General features: G+C 41.5%; 1 protein-coding gene and 1 long non-coding RNA gene across 14 annotated transcripts in view; one reads left to right on the forward strand and one right to left on the reverse strand.

The window, feature by feature from the left end:
• Positions 1–23,106, reverse strand: part of SSH2 (slingshot protein phosphatase 2) — a 242,145-nt gene that overhangs the window by 5,879 nt on the left and 213,160 nt on the right. For 11 of the 13 annotated variants that reach the window (XM_082443406.1, XM_082443407.1, XM_082443398.1 and 8 more), the window contains 3 exons: positions 16,626–16,672; positions 11,790–11,936; positions 8,219–8,419 (listed from right to left, as the gene is read on the reverse strand). In XM_082443406.1, the coding sequence (XP_082299532.1) occupies positions 8,219–8,419; positions 11,790–11,936; positions 16,626–16,672 (395 nt within the window). The remainder of the gene's footprint in view (positions 1–8,218; positions 8,420–11,789; positions 11,937–16,625; positions 16,673–23,106) is intronic. The other 2 variants (XM_082443410.1, XM_082443409.1) reach the window with 1 other exon arrangement.
• On the forward strand, positions 19–21,545 carry LOC309651174. Its single transcript, XR_014257960.1, has 3 exons — positions 19–1,346; positions 9,987–10,118; positions 17,827–21,545. It is a non-coding gene; the product is annotated as an uncharacterized lncRNA (long non-coding RNA).

Here is a 23,106-nt window from a genome sequence, read left to right on the forward strand (position 1 = left end):
GTGCCACAACTAAGACCCAGTGCAGACAAAATAAATAAATAAATATTTAAAAAAAAGTTTAAAAAAAAAACCAGTCAAGTATTTTAGTGGAATGATGTTCAAGGTACACTACTAAGTGAAAAGCATGTTGAACACACTTGGAATAGTCAGTTCCCATACTAGAATAAGTATAGGAAAATATCTAGAGGAACATCACCAAACTGGTAACAGTGTTTCTTTCAAGGAAGGCAGGGCTTTTACTTTTGGGGAGGGCTTTACATTCTACACTCTGTAGTATGTCTATAATTTTTGAATTAAAAAAATGAGCTTGATTAATATTAATAACTGGGGGAAAAAGAAACAAAACAGCATCCAAGTAATACAAAGAGAAATAATCAATTGGAGCCCATTATAAGTTCTCATAATTGGGATAAAGAGCTGATATAGGATTAATCACTGATGTGGAAGTGTGAGGAGCGTGGTAATCTTTCTTGAATTAGAAAGCAAGGATGAGGGAGTTCCCTGGCATTCCAGTGGTTAGGGCTTAGTGCTTTCACTGCCATGGCCCCGGGTTTAATCCCTGGTTTGGGAACTAAGATCCTGCAAGACATGCAGCGCAGCCAAAAAAAAAGAGAAAGCAAAGATGAGGCTAGTAAATCTGGAGAAAAAGGTTGGTAACAGAACGGAAGAGGATAAGCGTAAAGTACAGGCCCTTTCATAAGGATCTGTGGATAAAAAGCATCAAGCTAAAGTGACCCCTGGAAAAGCAGGTGGGCCAAAAAGACTATATGCACACATCCATCCTTTGGCTGATTTTATGGAGAGAAGGTCTGATGAGATCTCATTTCAAACCACACTCTAACAAGGAAGCACAGTTCTCAAAGCTCCAATGAAAAAGAGAAAGGTGGCCCTGTGGCTGGGCAGGATCACCTGCCCAGGGAACAGGTCGCTAAATGTGGCATTTGGGGGTATGGTTTCCATGACTTACAGGCTGATGAAGAGCTACCTCGCCGCAGGGTGGAATGGAAACAGCTCAGAACAACTTACCCTGGGCTCAGGGCCATACCTGCCTTGGCTGCCTGTGAATCTCTGCCGAGTCACACGCCTGCACTAATGTGAACCCCTGTTTGTGCTCAACTCTGCACCTGCTCTCAGCTCCCCTGCCTGACTGCTGCTTGGGTGGGGCTCTCTCTGACTCAGGCCTGCCCAGCAGAAGGGGGCTTTTCTGGGTAGGGCGCAGGTCAATTTGTTTATGAAGACAAGCTATAATCAAGTAGCTGGGTGTAAGGTGGGGTTTTCCCCCTTTCCAAGCTGCACGAGCTCCAGCCACCCCTAGGAGGAGACAACGTATCACACACCCCAAATGAGTGAGTGGCTGTGGGGAGGGGCAAGCTGACTGGTGGGATAGGTGGGCCCGAACTGTACTTTGTGACCAACGGGTGCCAATGTGCTCCCCTTAAAGCTTCTTCTTTTTTGTCTAGACACCCTGTTTCCTGACCTAAATAGGACTGTGTTCTCCAATTTCTATCCCTCACCTATCATGAGGAGGTTCAAACCTGCACCAAGTCCTCTCAGCCACCACCCACCAAGGCAGGACAAGTCCTGTGATGCAAATCACTGGGAAGATATCTCAGGGAGTAGCTGTTCTCACCCTAATAGTAAAGAACAACTTATCTCATCAGACAACAGGCAGACGGGAAATTTTCAGGATCCCGAGAACCCTCCAAAGTATGTTTTTAAAAAACTGCCTGTAAATCACTAATAAATTGAGAGGGAACGAGAGACTGATGTTATGCTAATAGGCACCAACAGTGCAAGTCTCAGAGAAAGTAGCTGACATCATAGCTGCTTTACCCAGCAGGGATTTCCTTCTCTTCTTGGGGAAGATATTCATCAGAAAATATTGGGTCAGGGCTCTGGAATTAAACTGACACCTCTTGTAAAGGAGAAAGAAAAATCCCAATCCAAAAATAAGTCTGATTCTGCTTCCTTTTTCATTTTTGCAGTAAAACCTGCAGGGAGAGTGGTAGGCGGCTCTCTGCCATAGTCGTGATACTCATTACCACAGCACGTGAAGCACTGCTATTCCATGTGGCCCCTCCTGATTCCCCCTTCTCCTCCCAGTGCAGGCATTAGTAACCAATCACCTGAATTTTGTGCTTATCATTCCCTCCCTTTTCCTTATTGTGTCATCGCATGTTCTGTTCTAACAATATATAGCTTAGTTTGCATGTTTTGAATTTTACATAAATGAAATCATACTGTATGTATTCTTCTACAACTTTTTATGCCTAACATGTTTTAAGACTCATCGATGTGTGTAGCTGTAATTTCATAGAGTGTAGTGAATATGCCACAATTTATCATTCATCCGCCCTGTTGATAAGCAGTTTTAGCTATTACGAACAACACTGCCATGGACATTCTTGTGCCTGGTGCACACTTTGGTTTCACAAAGGTGTTAAATATAGGAGGGGGAAAAAGGTGGGTCACAAGGCATATGTGCATCGTTAGTTTTACTTGGTAACACCAAACTGTCTCCCAATGAAGCCTTTTCTCAAGCCAGTTTATTCTAAGGCTCCGTCACTGGTAGGAATAGGTTTAGGACATTAGATCATATTTGTTGTTTTAAACTGTTTATGTTTATATTCAGCTGACTCCCCCGACCTATTCCAGGTAGGCAGCCAGTGCCAAAAAGAACTTCAGAGTTGGTCTGTGGCCTGGATGATGCAACCAAGTCTCAGGTTCTTGTCCTCCTTGAGTGGCCTCTGACCTGAATTTGGATTCACATAAACACACTGACACACATGAGATGACTGGGCCATTCTGGGTAAGAATTTGGCCTTTTACTTAGTAAATGAGCAAGAAGGAAAGCTAAATGACAGGATGCATATGATGTCCCATTCTCTTGCCTCCACTTTCTTTCTTATTGTTCTATGTTTGGTAAAGTACCAACTCTGAGAAAATTACATAGAGGAAAATACTGCTAAAAATGGAGTATCAGTTGTAGTAAAATCAGACTATTTATGGTTACTTCTTAGGGCATTAGGCAGCCTGTAGAGAAGAGGAGAAGGAAGAGAAGAAGCATCAGCAATTGAGCATTTTCTGCGCTGTGCATGGTCCTACATACTTTAAGACTATTTCACTGAAAAGCTGTTAAGAAAATCCTTTAAACCTTACTTGTGATTGGCTGTCACCTGACCAGGAATCCATGTCCTCTCATTCTCGGGTTCCCTCCTGCTGCTGGCTGACCATTGTGTACCAGCTAACTAGACTTCAATGTCTTCACCAGCAAAGCCAGGCTGAAAGACAGCTCTGTCTCCTCTGGCCCTGGTGACAGGGACATTCAAAGAATCAAAACTAACATCTATGAGGACATGTGTCATGAACTCTCCCTGGCCACCACCCAGTTTTTCTTCCTTGCCCCTTATACACTGGAACCTAATATCTCAGACACATGGTCCAGCTCGCAGATGCACGAAATCTGAACTTGTCTAATGGAACATAAATCTGCCAGATATCTAAACGATCCAACTCCAGAATAACAAACAGCGTTGCTGGTAGTTTAATGGAGGGTTTCAACACACACACACATACACACACACACACACACACACACACACACACACCTCCTCCTGCCCTCACTCCCGTCCCCCAGCTATAAAAACAGAAAAAATAAAATTAGATATGAACAGTATCAGTGCCTTTATGATACCCTCACTTTTAGGTCTAAAGGAGACTATTAAATATTAGCCTCCCTCAGGCTTAAAGACCTACTAAAAGATGCAAAAAGTCCCTTGTATTTCAGAGGGGCTGTCACTGTTTGGTCCACCCTCTCACATTCTGATTAAGAGACTGTAACCAATTCATAGATCACTACAGGGGCCTAGAGTCACTTTGTTAAACTTCTCTTCTACCAAGAGGTCAAAGTACCAAGCTAATACCCTCAAACAAAGGGCTGCCACCTCAAGTTAAGCACCCAGTGCCACTCTGGACAACCAACGGTGCTTGACAGTGCCAGGATCAGAGCTCTATCTCTCTGGGAAAACCACCATGTGCTTTCTGGGAGAAGATATGAAATACAAGGTATCTAAGCACCTGAAGAAGAAATGGCATTTCTTTGCAAATACAATGAGTGGGATTTTCCCAAGGACTTTCCTCTCTTGGTGACTTAAGCTGCAAGGCTTGACAGAGCTTCAGACCGTCACAGGAATCTGGGGCTTCTCCTTCTTTGCTCTTCTAAGCAGACAGACCCTGGAGCAGTACTTTAGGGATGGGCAAGAGTCTGCAAGGCCCAATCTACTCGGCAGTCAGCCTGGCAGGTAGCCTACAAGTGCTGTTTCTTGACAACACATCATAGATTGCAGACCCTAACAGCTATATACCCAAGAGGCACTCCCACTCTTTTTCCTTACTGGCAGAGGCCTGATTTGGTTTGACTGTTCACTGCCCCACAGTTTCAGGGAATGTGGCACTTCCCTCGCACCAGAGAGTGAATGTGAATTTGTTTTAACCAGTCCAGGAAATTCTATTTTCCTACCCAGTGATTAGTTTTAAGAATATGACCCAGTCCTGGTCAGTGGTCCTGTGGGGGTGGGGTGGGTGGGTGGCAGTCTATTGGGGAGCTTCTGGGAAAAGTCTTCTCCTCTAATTGAAATGCCCATTCTTTCAGCCAGACGCTGTGGAATTTACATGTAGATGCCTAGAAATGTGGCAGATATCTGGCAATCATGAGGCAAATTCAAGGACCAAGCTATTAACCAAGGAAGGGAGAACAGAAAGTAGAGCAGGAAGATGAGAGCACCAAAGTCCCTGATTACATCCCCGAGCCCATTACAGTCTACTTCGGTGCTTCTTGCTACAAAAGAAGGTAAATGGTCCAACTTTTTAACTACCTATAGCTGGGTGCTGGCTCCTGCAGATCCACTCTTCAGCCTTTCTGCCCCGCTCTCTGCCCTGGAGACTGACGTATGAACCACCTCCCCTGGTCCCCTTGTCTTCGGACTTCCACAGGGTTTGGCTAATGGGGAGCCCCAGCAGGAGACTGGAGGGAGGACAGTGAAGGCAGGCCTCTAGTCCTGTAGCTCCTTCTTCACAGGGCCACTCTGGCTGGCTGTGTCCCTTGACTGAAGGCTACTGCTCCTCTCTGAAGGTGCCTTTTCTCCAGGAGTCTCCTTCCAGGTTGTAGTAACTGCGCCATCCCTCTCTGGGCCCAGGAGCTATTACCAAACAGCTCTGCTGATATAAGTTCCTTGATTCCACTACAGTCCTACACCTTTGTAAACAGTCCTTTTATAAAGTCTTCCCCATATAATCTGAGTGTGCTGCTTCTTGCTGAAATCCCAGTTGATGAAGATATTCTATTACTTGCAGCTGAAAGCAGCCTAAGTGACACCCCCAGCACTAGATTTTAGTTTTTAAAATTCAGGAAACATCACAATACAGAAAATTCCAGGACACTTCCCTTCCAGTTTCTAACACAGTTAGTGTGTCTGTTGGTGGCGGGAGGCAGTGGCTGGAGGAACAGAATGGCACATGCATGTGTGTTCTCTGGGTAGCCTTGCAGGAGGGGCTTGATGAGAACCATATCTGAATAACCCTTAAGAGTACATAATATACATTATACACACTTTTATTTACAATAACCCTGTGAGCTAGGTCTCCTGATTTTCATCTTATAGATGGGGTCAGGTGAGGATCAGAACTGTGAATTAACTTCTCAAAGTTGCAGCAAGGGGGTGAACCAGGAACGGAAACCACATCTACTGACTCAAATTCTGTGGTTTTCTCACTCCCCAGGGCTTGCCCCTCCCTCCGTGAATCAAGACCAGGAAGGCAGGATGGAACCAAAAGGGAAAGGGAAGAGGCAGGGTGACTTGTGGGTTTATGTTGCCCTTCTTATCCTCATCTAAGAGTTTTCTGAAATACCTTTAACATCTAAGAAAAACTACATACGCTAAAAGAAAAAAAAAAAAAAAAAACACCCCAACCCAACAGCTTGCCTGGGATTCCAGAATAAATACTGAAATTGGCAGGACACACAGTATCCTTCCTCTCAACGGGTCACGTGAGGACACTGCCTAATACCCGTCATGTGTGTGTCTGGGAATATACAGTATTTGTGTCTCATCCAACCCTCAGATGCCTCTTTCTTGTGCCAAAAAGAACTGCTCTGTCCTACCTTCTGATGTAATCTAAAAATGTCATCAAAATCTGGCCCCAAAGACCTATAAATTCTTTTTAAGTGGAGGAGACTTCAGTATCCTCCCAGCCTCCTAAGAGAATGGCTCAGATGAAATCATGCCAAGTACTGAGTAAATGGGAGGGGTTTTTTAGTGGAAACCGTAATGCTATGCTGTGTGGCCACATTTTCACAATACTTCGGCGGTGGGAGGGTGGTCCCTTTGCCTGGTTAGGCTGGAAGGCTATTTACCATTTTGTTCAGGGGAAACACAGCCCAGATTCAAGAGTCGAGACCAAGTCATGAGACTCACTGGAGTCAAACTCTGGCATCAGCCCCGACTGCTTCTAGGCAGCAGTGCCTTCACCCTAACAAAACCACCTAGAATGTGCCTACATGGAAAAACAAAGCAAAATATAGCACTCCACGGAACTACAGCATGTGGCATCTCAGGAAGCTGATCCTTGAATTCAGTTTACTAAGAGAGTAAACTGAATCTTTTTCCTGAGATCAGCTGAAGGTGGCTTTCACCACCAAAGGGGTAATAAAAATAATGTAGTGAAATTACTCCTTTTATAACCAATTACCAAATTATTGTTGAAACAGCCAGTTCTTATTGATACAGGAAGACGTTCAAGACCTAGTACTGGGTAGACAGAGAAAGACAAATACTGTACGGTATCTCTTATACATGGAACCTAAAAATGCCAAACTCGGAGAAACAGAGTAGAGTGGTGGTTACCAGGGGGTGGGTGGGGTTGTTGAGGGAAATGGGGAGATGTTGGTAAAAGGGTACAAATTTCCAGTTATGAGATTATAAAGTTCTGGGGATTTAATGTACAGCATGGCAATTATAGCTAATAATACTGAATCATATACTTGAATGTTGCTAAGAGAGATCTTAAATAGTCTTACCACAAAAAAGAAACGGCAGTTATGTCAGGGGATGGAGGTGTTAGCTAATGCTACAGTGTTAATCAGTTTGCAATATGTAAATGTATGAAATCAATACATTGGACACCTTAAACTTATGCAATGTTGTGCATCAATTGTATCTCAATAAAGCTAGGGGAAAAAAAGGAACAGTGGCAGTTAAGTGCAGTGTAAGTGCTCAATAAACACTGCTACAGTTAAAAAAAAAAAAAAAAAAAGACCTAATACTGGGTGAAGAAGTAAGGCTGAAGAACAGGTTTTGTGGAAAAAGAAAAAAAAAAAAAATCCATCAATATATGTGATAAGAGTAAGACCTGGAGAAATAGGTAAGATAATGTCAACTGCTGTCTGTGGTTATTGAGTTTCTAAATGATTTCTCCCTTTGTAATTTTCTGCATTTCTGTAAAACATATATATATAAAATCAGATGAAAAGATCTTAAAAAAGAAAACAAGAGAGCTATTTCTGGGAAGCCCCTTCATACCTCAAATGGGTTATATATATCCCAATTCTACAGATTTGTCACATGACCAGAATTACTGTTGAAGGTTCAGTGAAACCAAGCACTGAAAAAAAAAAAAAAAAAGGCCAAAGCAGCAGCAGGTACTTGTTTTAAGAGAATGGGCCAGGGACTTCCCTGGCAATCCAGTGGTTAAGACTCTGCACCTCCACTGCAGGGGGTGCAGGTTTGATCCCTGGTTGGGGAATTAAGATTCCACATGCCACACGGCCAAAAAAAAAAAAATGGGCCAAAAAATTTCTAAGAATTTTAGCTAGCACTACCCTGGGAGCAATCAGTACCCATTTTGATAAGGCAGCTGCATCTGGCCTTAGAAGATGTTGAGAAGTATTTATTAAAATCTGCACCTAATTGAGATCTGAAATAAGGGAACAGTATTTCCACCCTTTAGTTTAATGTCTTTAGTTTAGATTAAATGCCTAATCTTCCATACTAATCTTAAATACTGGTACTTAATTTTAAAAAACTAGATGGATAGAGGTTTCAATTTTCAAATCCTATCACACACTTAAATTAGGTGAGAACTAGCTGCAGAGAAGGACATTTCACTGTGCCCAGGGGAGCATAAAGGAGGGAAAATCTGAGAAAGTCAATTAAGGACTCACCTTGCCAGCAAGATCCCCTGGTACTCTTCCAGCTGTCTCATGAAGCTGGGGTTGGGCTTGGTCACTGTTCGTCTTTCCTTCACGTAGTCATAGGCTCGGTCCAGATTCCAGCCATACTCCTTCATCGCATAGGCAATCACAGTGGAGGCTGAGCGACTCACCCCCATTTTGCAGTGCACAAGGCATTTAGATCCGTGTTTCCTAGTTTGGGGGATTGAGGTAAGGAGGAAAACACAATAGTGAGTACACTTTAAAAGCTAGGTTCTGAATGTGTCCACGTCTCCTGTCTGGCCTTTCCATTTTCTTGCTTTGCAATTCACCCCACCTTAGTGCACTTGTGTGCACCTCTAATCAAATGTGTGGGGCAATTCTGGTGCACTCAAACGATATTCAGTGTTAATATTAAGCCTCTCTAGTTCATTCAGCAAACATTTATCAGGCATTTACCATGTTTAAGACAATGTGCAAGGTCTGGGATGCAAAAATAAGGAACAGTTTTTCCCTAAAGGGTAGGACTCATTGGGAGAAGTAGACAATTAAAATTCAAAATGGTAATTGCAATGACAGTTGGTCACAGAGCACAGAAGGAAAATTTTCTATTTAGAGACTGGACCCCATTTTGTGTGTGGCTGGAGGCCAGTCCTCTCAGCCCCAGGGGCATGTTGACGGCTGGCATGCTATTGAATTACAGGTGTGGCAGTGATTCATCTAATTTACCCAAATGTTGTGAGTTGCTTCCAGTTCCAGTTCCAGTAAGAGTTCTGTCCCGGGAGGAAAGCACAAACCAAATGAAAGTAACTCTCCTCTTTACTCAGATGTAGCCCTGGATATTACTTTTTACAACACCACCACCCGTGTTCTGTCTAGGGACTGGCTATATAACCCGTGGAGCTGGATGGGACCATGTGATGCACCACATGGCTTTCTCAGCAAGGAGGGTGGAATGAATAACCAGCTGTTTTTGTGTTTTTTTATGGGGTGGAAGAAAGAGAAAACAAAGTCACCATAAAGTGACACAAACAAACAAACAAACAAACAAAACTCCTCAGTCTTATGCCAGAGCTCATTACCTTGGATCTGAGCATTACTCAGCTATGCTAATTCTGCTAATAACACAGTGTCTGGCCCAGAGTAAGCCTTCAAATATTTGCTAAATGTATGAACAAACTTATGGATCTCCTGATTAGATCTGTCAGTTGTAAGTAGGAACAACATTTTAAAATCTGGAAAAAAGAACAGTTACTCTTATCACTAGTGTACGTGGGCTGGAATCCCTCCCAAGTGGTTATTCCAATAAATTAAAAAATGTACATGTCAGCCTAACAGGGGAAATCTATTCATCCACTCACTCACTGTATTACAGGAGACAGGCTTCCTTCCAGAAGCTTATAATCCTTCTGCTGGAGACAGACACACATGAATGAGTTAAGCACCAATGCAAGGAGGCATAAGGTTAAGTGCCAAAATGAGAGGGCCAGCCAGATAAGCTATGGGAATGGAGAGAATGGTCTGGAATAACTGGAATGGTCTGGAAACAGTCTCAAAAGAAAGGTAAAATTTTAGTGTCCTATGGTTGGTGTGCATATGTGTCTCTGTATGCTTAGGTGATCCCAAATGACTAGGACATGCTTGTTTTGCTTATGGCACCACAGAGTTTTCACTTAGACTACAGTTGGCAAGCCAAGTCACAATGACTCAGATGGAAGTTCAGACATGTGCTCTATATTCTACCATCAAGCTCTGACAACTTTAATACATCGAATTTCAGGTCTATGCCTGCAGGCACGGAAGGTGCTCAAACTTGGACAATCTTAAGAAAAATACAATTATGAAATCCACTCCTATGAAAACATTTCTTCATTTTGAACTGGGCTTTTTCAGTGGATGGCTTCTAACTCAGGTAATGAAGGATCTGCAGTTAGTTCTCACCTAGCCCAATTTCACCTTTCAGGTTCAGTGCCCACCCCACCCCCTCACTTCAAGTGCTAGATTGTCCAGATTAAGCCCAGCATCACATTAGGAATCCTAAACTCACCCACGTGTAGGTAGAGTGGCCCTGAAAGTGTGGAGTCCTAACCACTGGACCGCCAGGGCCCTGATTAGGGTGAAACACATAAGATGCCCAGGGTGCCACTTAAGGGGAGGCACTCACTCTGAGACGCTGACCTATACTTGCAGGACATGGAGAGTGCGTGCCTCTCAGTAAATGTAATGTGGGTGCCTCACATATCTCCCTCTAACCCCAGCCCTGCTGAAATCAAGTCTTTCTCTTCACTAGGACTGGGGCCTCGCCTTGATCTCTAGCCTCTTTGGCTGTAACCCTGACAACTTGCCTAGTCTTTTCCAGTCCCCTTTCCTTAAGGAACTAGACTATTCCCATATATTTGATGGACTGAAATGAGACATGATCTTAGGTTCAAGTCCTGTCTCAACCACTAGTTAGTTAATATCTCTGAACCTCATCTCTGCAGTCTGTCCTCTTCTGTACAGAAGGAAGACAGCATATGCCTCTCTGGGTTTTGGAACGTAGAGGAGAGAATATGTGTAAAGTACATGGCACATAGGAAGTATGCCATGAGTGGCAGAAGCTTCAACAGTATAAAACAGTCTTTCAGGTACTGGTTAGAGACTGAGAGAATGGGCTCAGAGCTGGAGTATGGGGATTCAGGACACCTAAGAGGAAGCATTTCCTGACCATGAAGGTCCTTAAGTGAGGTGTGGTATCATTCTTGAAGGAGGACTTTAAAAACAGAAGTGGGAACTCCCTGGCGGTCCAGTGGTTAGGACTCCACGCTTTCACTGCTGAGGGCCTGGGTCTTTTCTCTCTCATCTGCCAGGGAGGCTCTGAGTGTCACCCCACCTGCGGAGGGAATGTGGCCAACATGCTTACTGATGGTTTTTTCTATTGAAGGGATAAATAGGACTGGCAAAGAAATCCCCAGGGACTTAAAAAAATCAGTGTTGATATATTAATACTAATACTAAACACTAAATTAATACTATGGAATTGTTTCACTAAAAGGACCAATTAATTTAAGGAAGACAACAACAGAAGGGCCAGAGAAAAATTTCACTATTTAGAGTATCATAAAAGTAAAGTAAAAGAATGGGAAAAGATTTCCAAAGCCTACTGTTTCTCTCCTTGTCTCCAGAGAGCAGGATCAAGTGTTCCACCTGTCTGGAATAATTTCTATTCTATAACTTCCAAGTGTCCCCATTGGTAACTTAAGAATTCTTCCTTCTCTCATTCAGAATTTCTTCTCTATTTCAGAATTTCTTCCTTCTCTCATTTCTATTTCTTTCACTGCAGCTTGAGTTTATTTTCTCTAATTTTGTGCTCAACGGAAATAGCCAACATGAGATCATCTTCCAGGGGCTTCATGTACTTAAAGCAAAAGTATTAAGTCACTAGTCATCTTTTTCCTAGTATTAAGAGATCTCAGTCTCCTTTTTTTTCTTTGCTTCCTTTCCTCTGAGTATCATCAGTAAGTTATCTACAGCTTTCAGACCCCAACCATGTGTGGTGCACAAGGAAGAGGGGTCAGAACGTGTGTGTGGGACCATTACTCACTTTGCTTTAGAGATGAATTTGTAAGTGTCATTCCAGTAAGCCAGGAGATCCGTTGCCTCTTCATCATATACCCGAATGTTGTGATATTCAAAGACTCCTGGGAAGAAGTTATCTATCTCTCGAGTGACATTCAAGATATATCGCACCCTGTGAGGAAACCAACGGAGAATATGAGCCCTGCTACTCAGGCGAAATCCAATTCCCAGCACTGTTTTTCTTATTTAAAACTTGCTTACTCCTGGGCTTCCCTGGTGGCGCAGTGGTTAAGAACCCGCCTGCCAATGCAGGGGACACGGGTTCGAGCCCTGGTCTGGGAAGATCCCGCATGCCGCGAAGCAAATAAGCTCATGCGCCACAACTACTGAGCCTGCGCTCTAGAGCCCACAAGCCACAACTACTGAGCCCGAGTGCCGCAACTACTGAAGCCCACACACCTAGAGCCCGTGCTCCACAACAAGAGAAGCCACCACAATGAGAAGCCCACGCACCGCAACCAAGAGTAGCCCCCGCTCACCGCAACTAGAGAAAGCCTGTGCACAGCAACGAAGACCCAACGCAGCCAAAAATAAAAATAAATAAAAAACAAACTTGTTTATTCCTGAGGCTGAAATTAAATACTAAAATATTGAAGAAAGCTAAAAAAAAAAAAAAAACCCTAAGAGGCTATCCTTATTTAATACAGAAATTGTATAACAGGGTCCTGGGCATACCTGGGTACCAGGGAGTTACTGAGAGAAAAGCTGTCTACCAAGTTCAACATCTATATTCCATTTTCAGTTTGTGTTTAGTTATACAATCTAATCTTTCAGAGTCTTTTGAAAATATGCCTTGCATTTTACTCCAAAGAATCAACTTGAGGCCCATGATCTGACAATTTCTCTGCAGTCACTAAAATTACCAGCAACAAAATTTATTTTTTGGAAGTCATCTGTATTAAATCAGACTATTAACGTGTACCTTAAGAAAACAAAAATAGAAGGAAACATTCCCTCCTATCTTTCTAAATGCCAGGTTGTCAGGTTTTGCTCTATTACTCTCCTTAAACTACATGAAGGCAAGTGAGGCCAGGCTGGGAGGGTCAGAGGAAAGTTGGACTCAAAGCTCTCTTAACTCTCTAGGCTGCATTCCTGGCTGCTATGGCAGCAGATGTGTCTGAGAGTTCTCCCAGGCTTGCAGAAAATGGTTTCTGTATCAAAAATTTCTTTTGCTATCTCTCTCACTGTGCAATCTCAATAAATGCTTCGGTTTAATCTGCCAAAGGATTATCTTTTCTCAGGGCTGTGTGGACTTAGACATCACTGTTGTCAACTCCAACAACAAAGCGCAGACTCACTCATTTCCCTCTGTAGAAGCTGCTTCCTTCTCAGAAGCACACGTGGGGTTCTACAAACCCAATCACTGAAGTCAGAGAAATGACTACAAAAAGGGAGAGCCAAGCTAACCAATTCTGTGGTTAAGGTCAAGCAACCAAAATTTTTCTGGGACACGGTTTGAATCTGTTTTAACTTAGCATCAAAGTCCATTACTAGAAAGGATTTTTTCTTTTTAATTTAAAAAGCAAGCTGGGCTTCCCTGGTGGTCCAGTGGTTAAGACTCGGCGCTTCCAGTGCAGGGGGTGAGGGTTCGATTCCCTGGTCGGGGAACTAGGATCCCACATGCCATGCGGTGCGGCAAAAAAAAAAAAAAAAAAATTAAGAAAAAGCAAGCAACATGCACCTGTGGAAATCACTCCAGCAGTTCCCCAAAAGGTTACCACCATATGACCCCGTAAGTCCTCTCCTAGGCATAAACTGAAGAGAAAATGACAACATATGTCCACCCAAAGATTCACACATGAATGGTCGTAAGAGTATTCATAATAGCCAAAAAGTGGAAACAACCCAAAGGCCCATCAAATGATGAATGGGCAAATAAAATGTGATGTGTATATATATCTCCATATAATGGAATATTACTTGGCAATAAAAAAGGAATGAAGTACTAATACATAGTACAGCATTGATAAACCTTGAAAATACAATGTTAAGTGAAATAAACCATGCTTAAAAGACTACATATTGTATAATTTCATATAAATGAAATGTCCAGAATAGGCAAATCTATAGAGACAGAAAGTAGGCTAGTAGTTTCTAGGAGCTGAAGGGAGGAAGGGAAATGGGGGTGACCGCTAAAGGGTACAGGCTTTCTTTTTGGGTTGGAAAAAAATGTTCTGAATTGATTGTTGCACAGCTCTGTGAATATACTAAAAACCACTGAAGTACACATTTTAAAAGGGTGAACGATATATGTGAATTATATCTCAAAACTGTCAGAAAAAAAGGCAAGCACACTTCCTCTTATTTCATTTAAAATAAAAATGAACAACCTTCCCATCCCCAATCCCATACTTCAGTAATGGATTATAGCAGGACAGGGTTTCCCAATCTTTTTCATTACAGAAGTCTAGTCAGCCACTACCAATTGGAAATGGCACTCCCTGCAACTTCTTTGTCATTCTTACACTTCATTGTAAGCTATTCCTTACAATGCTTTGTAAGGAATAGCATTTTACTTGGAGTTCTAAAGTCAGTGGATTGGGAGAAAATGGCGTTACTGTCAAAATTACACTTGAAAAATCCCTTAAATCATCCACAGGGGGCAATATACATGTTTTGTGTACAGATCCCTGAACTATAATTCTTGATCCATTGAAGTTTTTTTTTTTAAAATAAATTTATTTAATTTTTATTTATTTACTCTTGGCTGTGTTGGGTCTTCGTTGCTGCGCGCGGGCTTTCTCTAGTAGCGGGGAGCAGGGGATACTCTTTGTTGCGGTGCAAGGGCTTCTCATTGCAGTGGCTTCTCGTTGCGGAGCATGGGCTCTAGGCGCGAGGGTTTCAGTAGTTGTGGCATGCGGGTTCAGCAGTTGTGGCTTGTGGGCTCTAGAGCGCAGGCTCAGTAGTTGTGGCGCATGGGCTTAGTTGCTCCACAGCAGGTGGGATCTTCCCGGACCAGGGCTCGAACCCGTGTCCCCTGCATTGGCAGGTGGATTCTTAACCACTGTGCCACCTGGGAAATCCTTCATCCATTAAAGTTTAAGCACCAGTGAATTTAAGAAATAAGATCTAAGTAGATGTCTGGGCATCTAACCATACTTGTCTTTTTTCTGTGTTCTATAATTTAGCATTGTAAGTAGTAAATGAGATAAATAGGTCTCATCTCCAGCTGGGGATATAAGTCAAAAGTCAAAGTGAATATATGCATGAAGTGATTCTAATGCATTTGGCAGGCAGTGCTCTATCAAATCTCAGATTTCATATTAAACACTGTATTAGGTGCTAGTTTCCTGCAGGTCACATTCTGTCAATTTTTCTATGATTCCTTCACATTTACCGGGCACCCTTTTGATATAAGGCTCTGAGCTAGGTATGTGTCACACAAAACTAAGATATGGTCTCTGCTTTCAAGAACTTCCAATTCAATCCTTATCAACTTAAATTTTCCAAGTTCTATTTATTTTCATACCTTAATATTAAGTAACCAGATTTCCATCCCCCCCCCCCCCAACAAGAACTCTTTGTATAATCACTTGGCTTCCTTTCTTCTGAGGGAAAAGTAGGAAGTATGCATCTAATCACGTTAAAGATAACCAGAAGGCTGACTTGTAGCTGAGAAAACAGGCAGCCAGCAACCAGTCAGGGAGTCATCACTATCTCTTGAGTCTCAGTATGTCTTATCTCTGTCCAAAATGAAGAGTTAGAATGGCCAATTTCCAGATATGATTTTCTCTTCTCTTACTGGAATGATCTGACCTCCTAAGGCCGAGTTCAATGAAAGATTTAGGCATTAGCTAAGATGTGAAAAGGGAAGAATGGCAGCTTTTTGCTTGCTGAATGTTCACTGTGGTCTCAGTTGCTTCAATCAAACTCATAACCATGCCGCTTAGGAACACATTTCTTACTACAAGGTCAGTCTTCTTGTTCAATTTTACACTGTCTCTTTTATATTTATAACCTACTTAGTCTTCATGCACCTTACTATAAAAGGATAGGAACTGAGTCTTATTTTTCTTTGGATCCCTAGCATCTAGCACTGTCCTTGGCCTACAAAAGTTGCTCAATCAATGTTTAATAAAGACCTGTGAACCCAGCATATGCAGTTCTGTGTACTCTTACATAAAAATAGGAACCAAAGTCTAGAGAGACAGTAAAAAGATCAGTGGTTGCCAGGGGGTAGGGGTGGGGAATAAATGGACAGAGCACAGAGGATTTTTAGGGCACTGAAAATACTCTGTATGATGCCATTGTGATGGACACATGGTCATTATACATTTGTCCAAAGCCATAGAACGTACAGCACTAAGAGTGAACTGTAACATGAACCATGGACTTCAGATGATTACGAGGTGTCAATGTAGGTTCATCAGTTGTAAAAAACGTACCTCTCCGGTGGGGATGTTGAGAATGGGGGAGACTATGCATGTGTGGGGCAGGGAGTATATGGGAACTCTCTGTACCTTCCCCTCAATTTTGCTGTGAACCTTAAACTGCTCTTAAAAAAAAAAAAAAAAAAAAAGGGAGTCAATAACTAGATTTGGTTTTAAACAGCATGAAAGGCTTGCACATTTGTTTTTGAAAGCCTTTCCACTGAAACAGTTGATCTTTCTTCGGAGGTGGGGGGATGAAACAGTGGGAGAATAGTCATTTTAATTTTTATTAAACTACACCCAGTAAGAATCAACTGGAAGCAACTCTTAAGCTTAAAGTTACTCACTGACACCTCTCTGACGGGAAAATGTAAAGATAAAACAGTGATTTCTGCGACATGGGGGTGTCAGCAATTGCTCTGTGTGCTTACCCTCGGTTCTGTAAATCCTCTAAGTTAGAGGCATTCCATTCCGAGCCCTGTGGAACCAAAAAGACAAGGTTAGAGAGTATTAGCCAATGAACCAAATACAATACTTGAAAAGGAGCCCTGTGAGGGAAGAAACAGAGTTTCTAAAAAGAAGGCCAATAACATCTACCAAGTTTCCTCTCTATGTGCCAGGTACTTTATATGCTATCATATTCAGTTTCCACAAATGATAGAGTAAGAAAGTTACCTTCATTTTTTAGAGATATGAAAACCAACCCTTACAGAATTCAGATAATATTTGCTCAAGATCACATTGCTGGAAAGGTTTCTTTGACCACTCTCCAATCTAAGTTAAATGTCGTCTGTTACTCTTGTTTATAGTAGTCAATTTTATCAGTAGCATGCATCACTATTTTTACTTGTATATTTATTTATGTGCTTATTTACTACCTTTCTCCTCCACTATAATACAAGCTTCTTGAAGGCAGCAACCAGGTCTCTTGTTCTCTATGGAAACTCCTGCACAGTGCCTGGCACCTGGCAGGTATTCTTAAATGAACAGAGTGGCATTATTATGAATTAAAACTGGATTTCATTTTAAAACCCATACTTTTTCTAGTGCATTATGTTGCATCTAAGAAGTTGGGATGGTACGGTGTGTGTGTATGTCTGTAGGGGGAGAGAGTGAAATAGTCAAACAAATGAGGGAAACATGATGTGCAAAATTTAAAGGAAAATGTTTCTATAGATTATCTGCAAGATACATCAATTGTTAATATTTTGCCATATTTGCTTTCTTGCTCTCCTTCCCTTTCTTTCGATATACATCATACTTTTTTTTTATCTGAACCATTTAAGTAACTTGAGCATCATGACACTTCAGTACTTGATCATGTATCATTTAAGAACAAGAATATTCTCCTATATAATTCCATTTTTGCAACCAAGAAAGATAACATTAATAATAATCTAATACATCATCTATATGTGAATTTTAAAAATTGCCCTCAAAATGTCCTTTATATTCATTCAATCAAGAATCATACTGTGCATTCAGTTGCCATGTCTTTAATCTAGAACAGTCCACCCCTGTGCCTTTACTTATTTTGTCTTTCATGATGTTGACATTTTTGTAGACTGCAGGTCTGTAATACTGGAGAGCTCCCCACAACCTGGATTTATCTGATTATTTCCTGATGATTAGATTCAGGTCAAACATTCCTGGCAAGAATATGACAAGGGAGGGCTTCCCTGGCAGCGCAGTGCTTAAGAATCCGCCTGCCAACGCAGGGGACACGGGTTCAAGCCCTGGTCTGGGAAGATCCCACATGCCGCGGAGCAACTAAGTCTGTGCGCCACAACTACTGAGCCTGTGCTCTAGAGCCTGCGTGCCACGACTGCTGAAGCCCATGTGCCCTAGAGCCCATGCTCTGTAACAAGAGAAGCCACCACAATGAGAAGCCCGTGTACCACAACGAAGAGTAGCCCCCGCTCACCGCAACTAGAAAAAGCCCGCGCACAGCAACGAAGACCCAACACAGCCAAAAATAAATAAATAAAATAAATAAATTTATATAAAAAAAGAATATTACAAGGGAGATATTGTGTACTTCGTACTGCATCAAATCATGAGGCACATAATGTCAGTTTGTCCCATTATTTGTCAGACTGAGTTTGAATTCTTGGTAGATACCTTTGTGTCTGCCACATCCCTCTATTGTAAAGGTTCCTTTGAAATTAATTAGTAGTCTATAGTAATCTTTGAAGCCGTGTGAAAGCCAAAATAATCTTTTTGCCCTATGATTTCAGCATCAATTGCCGATCTTGCCCAAATGAATTATTCTACTGGAGGTTACAAAACGGTAATTTTCTAATTCCATCATTCCTTCTGCAAGTTAGCTGGCATTCTCCTGTAAAAGAGTCTCACCTAATCAATCATCACACCCTTTACTGAAGTGTCACTATGGACTCTTGAATTCTTTTTGTATTTAGAATGTTATAATCCATTACCATCTTTTTTTTTTTGGACATGCAGATTGTCCGGAATTTGGCCAGTAGGAATCTCTTCAAACAGGTTCCTTTTGATATAATTCCATTAGTCTTTGAGCACATCCATGCTTTGTGGTACAAAACGTTGTTCCGGATTCACTTTGTGAGTACAATCAGCCAGTTCCCCAAGAAGCCCTGGTTTCTTTTAGTGAAGAATGATATTTTGTAACCAAGATCTGGGCATTAATTAGGTATGCTCCTAACTACTGGGTGTCATTGTTTCTAAAACTTTTCAGTGGTCAGATCTAGGAAATATTTCTGAAAAAATACTGAGTTTATATTGGTACCTTCAACTGAAATTAATTCAACACCACAAGGTTCTTCCTTTCTTTCTTGCCTCTCCCACACTGTTTATATCTCCTTACTCCACGGTGAGAACTTTGGTTCCCAACAACTCATTTACTCTACTTACAAAATAGTTTTAACATTTCCAATACCAAAACCAATAACAAAAATATTAAGTTCAAATTTTCTTTGCATTTCTTTTTTTTTCCTTATTATATCCCACTAAGGGGTACAATTAGAGTATTATGCTTAAGTTATTTGAATTAATTTCTTTCTGTGAGGTTATCAATTTGATATATATTTGGGTTCATTTGCTCCTGTTTATATTCAATTTTAGAGTGTGTTTTTTCTTCCATGTTTTCCGTTTTTTTGAATATACAAGACTTTTATAATATTGAAAGTCAAAAGTTTATTAAAAAGTAAACTTGAAGTCTCACTCCCACCCCCATCTCCTCAATCCCCATGGGTAACCGTTTTTTATTAGTTTGTGGCTTATTCTACCTATGTTGTATTTTGAAAAAAAATAAGCAAATATATACTTACCACTCTGACTTACACAAAAGTACTTTACTACATATGCTTTTTTTGTTCTTTGCTTTCTTCACTTTACAATACATCCTCAGACCCACTCCACATCACAGTGCCACTTTTCCCATAGCCTTGCCAACAAAATGTGTGGTTAAGCTTTTGAATCTTTTCCAAACTGATAGGCATGAAATGTTATCTCAGTGTAATTTTAATTTGCATTTCTGTTAAGCGTAAAAGTGAGCAACTCTTCAATGTTTCAGGTCCATTTTCTGTCTTTGAGCTATCTGTTCATGTCTTTTGAAAAGGCAAACACATAAAAATAAGAATTTATCTATTTCAGAATAATGCATTAAGCAGAATTTAGCTTTAGAAGACTCAGGTTCAAGTCCCAACTCCCCCTCTGACTGGGGGACGTTGGGCAAACTGCTTAACCTCTCTGTCTTCACTTTCCTTATCTGTAAAATGAAACACTCCTCCCACCCTAGTCCTAGGAATCTAATGGATAGGTTCCCCTCAAACTACAAATATAAAGTTTCTCCCCATTCCTTTCGCCATGTAAGAATACAAAGAGAAGTCTGTGACCTGGAAGAGGGCCCTCACCCGACCATGCAGGCACACTGGTCTCCAGACTTCCAGCCTCTCCAGAACTGTAATAAGTTTCTATTGTTTATAAGCCAACATCTCCCACCCACCCCTCCCATTTCTTTCATATTAAAATGGAAAACCCTCTCTCCATCCTAAATCCTCCTCTGGACACTGTCCTTTTCCTTTTCCTTTCATGGCCAAGATTCATAGAAATACAATCTAATACTCACTTTCTAAAATTCCTCATTTCCCATGTATCTCAACCCACAGCACTGTGGTTTCTGCCCTCATCACTCTTGCTAATGACCTCTTCTAATTGTCTAATCCAGAGGTCACCTTTGTAACCTTATTCCACTGGCCTTCTATGAGTATCTATCTTGATATGGTCATCACTCCCTCCTTATGGAATTAGATCAGACTGCACAAATATCTAGCCTCATGCCAGGCACAACAAAGAGGATCAACAAATGCTTGTTGAATAAATCATCAAATGAGATAAGTAAATGAAGCACTCTGAAAACTGTCAAGTGTTATGTAAGCACTATCTTCGTATTACAAGTGATCTGTAATTTGGCCATCGAACTAGGAGATCTCAAGGATGCTGTGCTGAACTACATTTAGGAAAATAGTCAGTAAGTGATGGATGACTGATCTTTTCTACAGACCAGGGCTCACCTGACTTGCTTTAAAAAAAATATAAGAGGTTCTGAAGACTGTGCTCAAACTTAGAAAACTGGCTCCCATACCAAAGAAAGAGGTAAGAATTATTACAAAAAAAAAAAAAGGACTTTCAAGGAGACAGAAGCCAAGCAATAAGGGTTGAGTGGCTAAATTGGAGCCAGGGAAATGTGACCACCTCACTCCTTAATTTAGAAATCTAAATCCTCTGCGTAATTCTGTACAGCTAGATGGAAATAACCCTGATGTGATGGTAAAAGTCCACGTTTTTCATCTACCTGTCCAGAGAAACTTCAAACTGACAATCTGAAATGACACATATCCAGAAACAAAGTAAATTAAACGCATCAGCTACTGACTCAGTGAAGCCCATATAAAGTGACTTGGGCTCTGCTTAGGGCTGTTTCAGGTTCAGCCTGAAAGAACTGGAATCAACATGGTGTAATTACTTTTCTGTTCTCAAGACAAATGCCATGCATATTAGCCCCCTTGGGGTCCTCAACAGACTCAATCTCTTTTTTTTCTTCCTCCATGCTTCTCAGGCAGTGACATAATTCCATGGGGGTTTTTGGTAAGTTCTATGTAATTATGCAAAGCATATTTTAATTGTATGGACGTATAAAATGAAATCTTGAAACTATACTGTAATACATTTTTTAAAAAATTTATTTATTTTTGGCTGCGATGGGTCTTCGTTGCTGTGCGCGGGCTTTCTCTAGTTGCGGTGAGTGGGGGCTACTCTTCATTGCAGTGGGCAGGCTTCTCATTGCAGTGGCTTCTCTTGTTGAGGAGCACGGGCTCTAGGCACGTGGGCTTCAGTAGTTGTGGTGCACCGGTTTAGTTGCTCCGCAGCATGTGGGATCTTCCCGGACCAGGGATCGAACCCATGTCCCCTGCATTGGCAGGCAGATTCCTAACCACTGCGCCACCAGGGAAGTCCCGTTCCTACAGTTTTTAAATAAGTTCACTTCCACCTTTCACTCTGGCTCACCTACACTGTACTCTGGCCCAAAGACTGAAGTGACTGATTTCTTTTAAAATGTTATCCTTAGTACATGCACCCCAGTGTTCACTGCAGCACTGTTTACAATAGCCAAGACATGGAAGCAACCTAAATGTCCATTGACAGAGGAATGGATAAAGAAAATGTGGTTCATATATACAATGGAATATTATTCAGCCATTAAAAGGATGAAATAATGCCATTTGCAGCAACATGGATGGACCCAGAGATTGTCATACTGAGTGAAGTAAGTCAGAAAGAGAAAGAGAAATATATGATATCCCTTATATGCAGAATCTAAAAAGAAACGATACAAATGAACTCATTTACAAAACAGAAACAGACTCATAGACTTAGAGAACGAACTTATGGTTACCAGGGGGGAAGGGAAGGGTGCGGGGAAAGGATAGTTAGGGAGTTTGGGATCAACATGTATGCACTGCTATATTTAAGGTGGATACCCGACAAGGACCTACTGTATAGCACAGGGGCCTAACTCTGCTCAAAGTTATGTAGGAGTCTGGGGGAGAATGGATACATGTATCTGTATGGCTGAGTTGCTTTGCTGTGCACCTGAAACTATCACAACATTGTTAATCGGTTATACTCCACCCCCACCTCCCAAAAAAAAGGGAAGAATTCTGTAAGTTCCAAATTGCGATGAAAACTAAAATTGCCTGAAGTAAAAAAAAAAAAAAAAATGTTATCCTTAGGAAAGAACCTTGTTGGGGTCCAAAAGTTCCAAGCAAAATAGAAGAGGAGAGCACATTTATGGCAAAGAAGGACGACTGTATTGGGGGTTCTGTGAAGATCATACAACTCGACATAATCTTCAAGGATTGGTATCCCTGTCCAAATCTTTATCATACCATACCTACAGCCTCAATGCTGTGAGTCACTTTACTGTGGCAGCCAGGCACAGGATCGATAACTTTTTCTTCTAAAAAGTTTATGCTACACATCTCCAGTTGAGGGGCAAAAATCATGAATATGAGACTTAATTTTTCTTTGAAACCAAAACTCTATTTTAAAAGGATTTGTAATGTCAAATCTTGAAAAAGATAACAATCAGCAGTAAAATTCTGACTTCTTTCTCATTCACAAACAACATTACTGGTTGCCTGTCCAATATTACTGTGTTTCCCTAGTTTAACTAAGAATGCTGCCTGCCTTTCTGCAAAGGCTCTCTGTTCACAACTAGCATTTTCTCAGCCAAACCGGACAGCCTCCAGGAGAGCTGCTGATACGAGATTTGGTTGGCAAAGGCTTCCAGCTCAGAGAAGTAGTACACTCTTAAGGGTGTGGAAGAACTGCTTTTTCTGGAAATACCCTGGCTTCCAACCAATCAATCCTGGC

Source organism: Balaenoptera physalus (assembly GCF_965194825.1).
Source record: "Balaenoptera physalus genome assembly, chromosome: 20".
Taxonomy (NCBI): Eukaryota; Metazoa; Chordata; class Mammalia; order Artiodactyla; family Balaenopteridae; genus Balaenoptera; species Balaenoptera physalus.